Raw genomic sequence first — 8,711 nt, 5'->3', positions numbered from 1 at the left:
CACTTGCAAGTTTTTCAACACTCGTACTGGTGCTAGGGGATTCGACGAGAACCCGCACGGTTTGCATTGCTAGCACAGGTGATCTGCTGTATCTAGCCGTCGCAAGGACGCAAATTCCCCTGTACTATGCAATGTCCAGCGATAGTATATCAAATAATATTCGCCAACCCAATGTGCAAATACCCACGGGCACATATACACATCCCAACTATGAACTATGCTATTGGTAGATTGTTTTTCATTTTCATTGCGTAAATTGTCATCGTATCTGTCTCTGTTTGTTCAATTTCCGAAGTCTCCAGAAAACACACAGCAATTTTCATTTTCATTGCGGAATTTGTCATTGTATCTGTCTCTGTTTGTTAAATTTCCGAAGTGTCCAGAAAACACACAACAAACACTACAAAAGGTACCAGGATTTTTTATGATAAAACGTAAATCGGTTTGCCCCAACCAATCGATTCTGTCCGCACCATCACATGATAGATAAAAATCAATCTGTCCAGACACAGGCACCGCAAAGCTGTAGTGGCACAGAAGCAAAGAGTACACACAATGGATGACAACCTTTCTAAAACAACAGTCTAGTCTTTTTGGAAATTCTGAATAGTGTTGCGACAAGGGGGTGGACGGACATGACATGTATCGATCAGACGACGCCTAGATGTCCATCGGCGCTGGGGCATCTGGTGCAGCGGGCTCGTCCGCCGCCGGGGCATCCCTTGCCGCAGGCGCATCGCCCCTGTCCTCCTGCATCGAGCTTGATTCAGCTGGCACATCGGCCGCTGGCGCCTCGTCGGCGGCCTCCATGGAGTCAATGATCTCCTGGATCCTCTTGGAGTCGATCATGGAGAAGGGCTCGACGGTGCCGTCCTCCTTTCTGCCGACAATGGCAATGGTGCAGTTGGAGCTCGTCAGCTTCTCACCTTGGAGGGTCTCCTTTATGGCCGAGAGGGCGTCCTTGATGAGCTCGTCCGGGGTGTAGGCGTTGAATTTCTCAAATCTGCGTTCGAGGTAAGTCTTCGCTGCCTGAGAGCGGGAGCCAATGGCGAATGCCTGGTACTCAAAGTAGTTCCCGCTGGGGCAGTTATAGTAGAGATGGGCCCCAGACTCATCTAGACCAGCAACAAGAAGGCCGACCCCATAGGGCCTCTTCCACGAACGTTGTGTGCAAACCTGCATCGTTGAATAACATTGTCAATACACTACCCACCACAAGAGGGGAAGATATTTGTCTCAAAAAAAAAAGAGGGGAAGATAAATGGACAGTGGTGAAAAAATGTTTATCTTCAGATAAAAATATTCTTACACACATGCTGGCCTGAGAGCAATGGTTTGATTGCTAATACTACACTAGAACATGAAATTAAACCAATAACAAAATGACTTTGAGAAGTCCCACCCCCTCCCAAGTTTCAATCTGGTATCTCTCTGAATTAGGACAGGAAATCTTGAATTTTATTTTGGCACTCAGGAGTAGATGCAAAGTTCAGAAATCAGCAGGCGCTCACCCTGAAAGATTGAAGAGCAGCCTCAACTGGGCATGTTTGACTGAGAGTGAAAGAAGTTGCTAGTAGGGTTTAGGATTTGATTGACAACTCTAATCACTAAAACCCTGTTAATTGGAAGTAGACTATAGAGGATTCAATATGTTTGCATAGGAATGGAATGCTAGAACATGTGTTGGTTTATAGTAGATATTCTGCAATAAGCTCTAACCAGCCACACACTAGGTATGTTACACCATTTGGCAATGATAGCATTTCTTAGAAGAAATTTCACACAAAGTGATCTTCAAGCATGTTGTTAATTTCTCAAAAACATTTTCCCCCAGCAATGACATTGCCCTTCTTAATGTGTTTAAATTCAAAAGGTAAAGCAAATGTTGTAGAAAGAAACTTTCTTCCTGTATAAAATGTTGTTCCGTCTGGCCGTGTAATGATAGATGGCATGCGTCTCAAATCAAAATCTTACTATAATATCTGTTATAGGCTTGCTAGCAATTCAAGAGGAGAAAAGGCGAAGACCTGTAGACATAATAACAAACTGAAGGTACCATACATTTTTCTTTTGTGAGGATGAGTGTACAGAACACGGTAACCAGGAAAAGTAAACTAAAATTGACAGACGAGACAAACCACAAACTCTAGCTGCAGACGAATACGCAACAGAAATTCGAATTTGCTGATCGCAGGAAACGTGGGCAAACCTTACAACGAGCTAAAGGGGTGCGTACAGACAGGATGAGAGCCCACAGCAGGAAACAACATGGGTCTGAACCTTCGTGGACAGGTTGCAGTGCCACAGGATCAATCTGCAACTGTAGTTTGTGGTTGCTGGTGGAGATGTTGGTCCATCGATCACTATCAACTAAACTAGTTGTACAACATCAATTTTTATATATGTACTATTAGCATCCTATAATTGTTTTTCATTCGAATTAAGAGCTCTCGGTTCAAGTTTATTCACCCCAATTTTTCAGATGACAATAGTTTTACACATGGCATAATATGCTCATTCAGTGGAGCATTTTATCCATGCCATAAAATATCCTAGCGCAGCGCGATTACGCCTAGTACACACAAGAGTGTTTACCGTACTAAATCCCAAGAGTCATCTCAATGGGGACAACTCCACACCTTCAGATTCAGTCTTAGTATATACAGTACTCCATCCGTCCAAAAAAGCTTGTCCCAAGCTTGTGTCTCAAATGGATGTATCTAGCACTAACTTGTGCTAGATACATCCATTTGAGGGACAAGCTTTTTCGGACGGAGGGAGTATCAGTTAAGCTGTGAGGACTCATCAGAGGGAAACTCTGATACAACTACAATTCTCAGTTGCTGCACAATTCTAGCACAGAGCATAAGAAATCAAGCACCATAATAACACTCCACATAACTAAATTGTAAGGTGGGCCCTGTCCCGAGCCACTAGCAAAATCGTCAAAATCCTAACCATTTGTACCACTGGATCGTGCTCCCCGCGACTTCGCAATGAAAACCCTAGTTACCAGCATAGATCGCAGCCAGGATTACCCCACCACGCACGAAACCACACATCTCACGCACCAGATCTGATCCCTCCGGCACGAAACCCTAGGCGCGCGAGCAGATCGGGGCAGGAAAAGACGAAAAGGGGATCGGGATGGGGACGGACCTGCGCCTTGTCGGCGAGGCGGAGCGCGAGCCTGGAGACGGGGAGCGGCGCGTCGTAGACGAAGGCGTGGTTGATGCACTCGTTGCGGAGGAAGCGGGAGAGGACGCGGCCGTCGGCGGTGAGGCCGGCGAGCGCGACCCCGGCGTGGTCGGCGACGCGGAAGACCTTGCGCTGGTGGGAGGAGAGCTCGTTGGCGGACTTGTTGGCGGCGGCGAGGACGGCGTGGGTGGCGGAGCGGAGGCCGACGCAGGCGGAGCCCTGCTTCACCGCCTCCATGGCGTACTCCACCTGGAACAGCCGCCCCTGCGGGCTCCAGGTGGTGACATCGGTGTCGTACTGGTTGCGGAACATCCTCGGCCTTCTTCCTCCTCGGCTCTCCCCCCTCCTCCGATCCGGCGACGATGCGAGGTGTGCTAGTGGTGCGTGTCCGTAGCAGGAGTAGGGTTCGGGCGTGCTGTTTTCCTCCTTTTGTTGGCGTGGTGCGGTGCGGCGTTCATCTTGTGCTCCAAGACCGAAGACGAGAGGGTAGGGGCTCGCGTGGGGCCAGCCCGTCAGGGTTCCGGATGGGCCGTCAGAGACTCAGAGGTACTGGGCCTTGGCCTGTTGTTGGGCAGTGGGGCCGTTAGGCTAGTTAACGAGCGCTCCTTCGGCAGCCTGGCGACAATCAGCGCCACTTAGCGCGCTCTCAGCCATTCGCCATGTGTCGCGCTCTGGGTGCTCTCTCCGATCGCGTTTTATTTTTCTGCACGCGTTTTTGGCTATTTAAACGTTTTTTTTCTTGGTTTTTTTTACGTTTTGGTTTTCCACCGATCTTCCTTAGCTTTTTGACAAAAAATCCGAAAAACATTTTTTGCGCTAAAAAACACGTTTTCTTTTTTTTCTTTCACGAGAGTCACGGTTTTGCTTTCGCGAGAGTCACGGCCGTGCCTCTCGGAAACGAAATAAACGCATTTTCTTTTTTTTTTTCCTTTCGCGAGAGTCACGATTTTGCTTCCGCGAGTCACGGCCGTGCCTCTCGGAAATGAAAAAAACGCGTTTTCTGTTTTTTTCTTTCGCGAGAGTCACGGTTTTGCTTCTGCGAGAGGCACAGTTGTGTTTTCGCGAGAGTCATGGCCGTGCCTCTCGAAAATGGAAAAAAATAATGTGTTTTCTGTTTTTTTCCTTTCGCGAGAGTCACGGTTTTGCTTCCGCGAGAGGCACGGGTGTGCTTTCGCGAGAGTCACGGCCGTGCCTCCTCGGAAACGGAAAAAAACACGTTTTCTCTTCTTCTTTTTTTCCTTCAGCGAGAGTCACAGTTTTGCTTCCGCGAGAGGCGCGGTTGTGATTTCGTGAGAGGCACGGGCGTGCCTTTTTCGAAAAGGGAAAAAGCTCGTGCTCCCAGTTCGGTTTTTTCGTCCGGTTTTTTTGGCTAGTTTTTTCGTGAAAAAAAAGTTTGTCAAAACCTGTCAACATGGGATCTAGTTTTGAAGATCTCGACGCGAGGAATCCAACGATGAAAGCAGTTTGAGATTTGGACACACGGTTTGAGAGATAAAACATTTTGAATAAACGGATCTACGAAAAAAGGGAAAACTCCCAGGTTGCAACAAGTGGCGCGCTGCATGTGCGCCACTTGTCGCAACCTGGGGAGTTGGAGTGATCTTTGCAACGAGTACTCCTGAACTAGTGATTTTGAAATCTTATCGAGTGAACATTTCACGAGGGAAATCCCTATTTGCTGCTCTTGTGACAAATTATCAGGGATTTCCTATTCGGCGCCACAGGCGCCGATCAACGTGCATTTTTGTTAACTGGCGCATGTGGCGTCCATAAATGGGCCAACCCATCTAGGCGCCGGTTGACTATTTCTTTTTTGATAATTCCATGAACTTTTTTGAATATCGGTGAACTGTTTTTAGATTTCAACAGTTTTTTTTCAGATTGATGAACTTTTTTGAATATTGATGAACTTTTTTTGGATTTATGATTTTTTTTCAGTTTGATGAACTTTTCAAAAAAATACATGAACTTTTTTTGAATTTTTATGAACTTTTTGCAACTTTAATGAACTTTTGCTAGATTGGATGAACTTCTTTTTCAATTTGAATGAAGTTTTTTTAAAATTGATGAACTTTTTTCAAAATTGATGAACCTTTTTTAAAGACATTAACTTTTTTTCAAATGGTTGAACCTTTTTCTCTTTAAATCTGTAAACCTTTTCTGATTTCATATTTTTATTTTCATAAAAAAAAAAACTAGGGCAACACGCTAGTGGGCCGGCCCATGCTAGCAACGTTGCAGGCACCGGATCGTTAATGGGCGCCTACAGCGCTGCATAGGAGCGCCAAATTATCAGCGTCCAGCTGTTGCGCTTTCGTCGAAGCGCACGAGCTAACACATGAAACGGGTCGGCCCGCATTGAACATTTAAAGCAGTGCCATGCAAAACAGGTTTTAGGTTTTTAATGGTCTGCACATGGCACATATGTTGCTCACAATTTTTTTTCAAATCTAGCACTGCCTGTGTAAAGAAATATAGCTTTAGTGATCTAAATGCTCTTATATTTCTTTACGGAGGGAGTAGTTTACACATGGTCAAGCTAGTTGATTATACATGGCAAATCTATTGGATTTACACATTTTTCAAGTCTGGCAGCTTCTTTTTGTGTCACATACCTGCACAAGTTATGGTAGGTGCGTTTCCCGTTGTCAGCATGTTCATCATCCCAGACCTTGTTCCTTCAATTTTTTGTTTGATTGTTCTTACTCCATTCTTTTCTCTCCTTCTCATTTGCAAAAATATTAGATCACATATGGCAGATCTAGTGGACCACACGTGGAAAATCTAGTGCATCACACATGGCAAATCTAGCTGATTCCACATGGCAAACATATTGGATTACACATGGTAAACCTGTTGGATTACACACGGCAAACGTGCTGGATTGCACATTTTAAATATAGCATCTTCTGCATGGCAACTGCAACACACTTTGTTTGTCTGGAACTGGATTTTGCCATATGGTTTCTACGGCAACTACCAGAGAAATCTCACATCAGAGAAAGTATAACTAGATATATGTTATGATTGCATGGCAAATTGTAAACAAACCACATGGCAACTGAAAGCTGAATAAACTGTTGCTTATTGATGATTTGGTGCGGCATACAAGAGTATATAAGAGGGTACAAACCGACTTGGGGTAGGGGTACAAAACTGACTTGGACTAGAAGTCGTATACCATAATGACTACTCTAACATCCCCCCGCAGTATCAACGGCAGGCTCGACGACGTTGAGACTGAAACAGATATCTTGAAATGGCTTAGTAGGCAGTGCCTTGGTGAAAATGTCAGCAAACTGAGCCGTAGAGGGAACATGAAGCACCCGAACCTGACCAAGAGCAACCTTTTCACGAACAAAATGAATATCAATCTCAATATGCTTTGTGCGTCGGTGTTGAACTGGATTGCTGGTCATGTAGACTGCTGATATGTTGTCACAGTAGACAATAGTGGCCTGCTCAATAGGCCTGTGTAGCTCGGAGAGTAACTGCCGAATCCAGATTGTATCTGCAACGGCATGTGCCACAGCGCGATACTCAGCCTCGGCCGACGAACGTGAGACTGTAACCTGTCTTTTCGAAGACCAAGAAATCAAATTGTTACCAAGAAAAACACAAAAACCGGAAGTGGACCTTCGAGTGTCAGGACAACCAGCCCAGTCTGCATCAGAGTATGCGGTAAGCGAGTTTGGAGAAGAATTATTGAGGTGGAGACCATGATTGAGAGTTCCTTTTAAATACCGAAGAATGCGTTTAACATGATTATAGTGAGGAACCCGGGGATCATGCATATAGAGACATGCTTGTTGAACAGCAAAAGAGATTTCAGGACGAGTAATGGTGAGATATTGGAGAGCACCTGTTAGGCTACGATAGAGAGTAGGATCGGAAAAGGGTTCACCGGTAGCCGAAAGTTTAAAACTAGTATCGACAGGAGTGCGAGATGATTGACAGTCAAGCATACCAGCACGATTAAGAAGATCAAGAATATACTGGCGTTGGGAAAGAAAAAGGCTGGAGGAATCTCGAACAACAGCAATGCCTAAGAAATGATGAAGGAGTCCTAGGTCAGTCATAGAAAATTCAGATCTAAGAAGAGAGACAATATGATCTAAGAACTTTTGAGAGGAGGCGGTAAGAATGATATCATCTACATAGAGAAGTAAATAGGCAGTGTCAGAAGTTTGATGATACACAAAAAGAGAGGTGTCGGAGAGAGATGGAGTGAAGCCTATTGTTTGAATGAAGGAGGAGAAGCGTTGAAACCAAGCTCGTGGGGCCTGTTTAAGACCGTAGAGAGATTTCTGAAGAAGACATACATGAGTTGGAAAGGATGGATTTTCAAAACCCAGAGGTTGCTGGCAGTAGACAGTTTCTTGAAGGGAACCATGGAGGAAAGCATTTTTAACATCAAGTTGGTGAATGGGCCATGAAGAGGAGACAGCAACACTAAGAACGGTGCGAATGGTGCTAGGTTTAACAACAGGAGAGAAGGTTTCTTCGTAATCAATTCCTTGTTGCTGAGAAAAGCCACGACAAACCCACCTGGCTTTATATCGTGAGAGGCTCCCATCGGAGTGGAACTTTTGGCGAAAAATCCATTTGCCAGAAACAATATTTGTATTGGGAGGACGAGGAACAAGTTGCCAGGTGTTGTTTTGAAGTAAAGCATTATATTCTTCTTGCATGGCAGCGGCCCAATTGGGATCAAGTAGAGCAGTTTTGTAATTCTTTGGAAGAGAAGTGAGAGATACGGAGGTATGAAGGTTTAGGCGGTCTTGGGGTTGATGAAATCCTGATTTGGCCCTAGTACGCATGCGATGATCATTAATCGGGGCTGCTGTAGGAATAGCACGAGGGGGTAAGGTGGGTACTGGTGAGTCCGGCGCAGCGGAAGAGTCGGACGAAGGAGTAGGGCTGGGTGGTGGAGTGGGAGCAGGGCTGGGTGGTGGAGTGGGAGTAGGGGCCAGGGGTGTTGGGGAGGGAGCAGGGGTCGGGGGTGTTGGGGACGTCTCGGGTGGGGTGAGTGTATGGTTGGGATTGGCTATGGTGGGTGTTAATGGTGGTGGTGATAAGTTGTGTTCGGCAGGTAGGGGAGTATATAGTTGGAAAGGACGGGGAGAGGGGGTGTTTGCGGAGCTAGGGGTGTTGGATGGTGTAGTAGTGCGTTGTGAGAAAGGAAAAATGTGCTCAGCAAACGTGACATGACGAGAGACATGAACGTGTCCGGTGTGAAGGTCGAGACAGCGATAGCCTTTGTGCTCGTCAGAGAAGCCGAGAAAAGCACATGGGATAGAGCGTGGTGACAATTTATTTGCAGAAGTGGCGTAGGCATTGGGAAAACAGAGACAGCCGAAAACACGAACCGCGGAGTAGTCGGGGTGGGAAAGAAAGAGGGAATAATAGGGAGTAGTGTTGGGTTTAGTTTTAGAAGGTCGAATATTTAGAAGGAAGGTGGCCATGTGTAGGGCTTCAGCCCAAAACTTGGGAGGCATAGATGATTGAATGAG

General features: G+C 45.9%; 1 protein-coding gene across 1 annotated transcript; it reads right to left on the bottom strand.

Annotated features, from left to right (window-relative positions):
- Positions 1 to 461: 461 nt before the first annotated feature.
- Positions 462 to 3,644, bottom strand: LOC123143616 (proteasome subunit alpha type-1). The gene is made up of 2 exons (XM_044562554.1): positions 3,160 to 3,644; positions 462 to 1,176 (listed from the first exon to the last, which is right to left on the bottom strand). The coding sequence occupies exons 1-2, from the start codon at positions 3,508 to 3,510 to the stop codon at positions 661 to 663; spliced, it is 867 nt and encodes a 288-aa protein (XP_044418489.1). The 5' UTR covers positions 3,511 to 3,644; the 3' UTR covers positions 462 to 660.
- Positions 3,645 to 8,711: the final 5,067 nt, after the last annotated feature.

This window comes from Triticum aestivum, chromosome 6D, assembly GCF_018294505.1.
Source record: "Triticum aestivum cultivar Chinese Spring chromosome 6D, IWGSC CS RefSeq v2.1, whole genome shotgun sequence".
In the NCBI taxonomy this organism is placed as follows: domain Eukaryota; kingdom Viridiplantae; phylum Streptophyta; class Magnoliopsida; order Poales; family Poaceae; genus Triticum; species Triticum aestivum.
Note: the sequence above shows the minus strand (reverse complement) of the source record. Positions and strands in the feature narration are given on the sequence as shown.

What these genes read in the sequence shown, in the direction of transcription:
- LOC123143616 (XM_044562554.1), bottom strand. Translation starts at nt 3,510, where the DNA reads ATGTTCCGCAACCAGTACGACACCGATGTCACCACCTGGAGCCCGCAG. An exon ending in GCCTCGCCGACAAGGCGCAG is followed by an intron (nt 1,177 to 3,159) that starts GTCCGTCCCCAT and finishes TCAACGATGCAG; the next exon opens with GTTTGCACACAACGTTCGTG.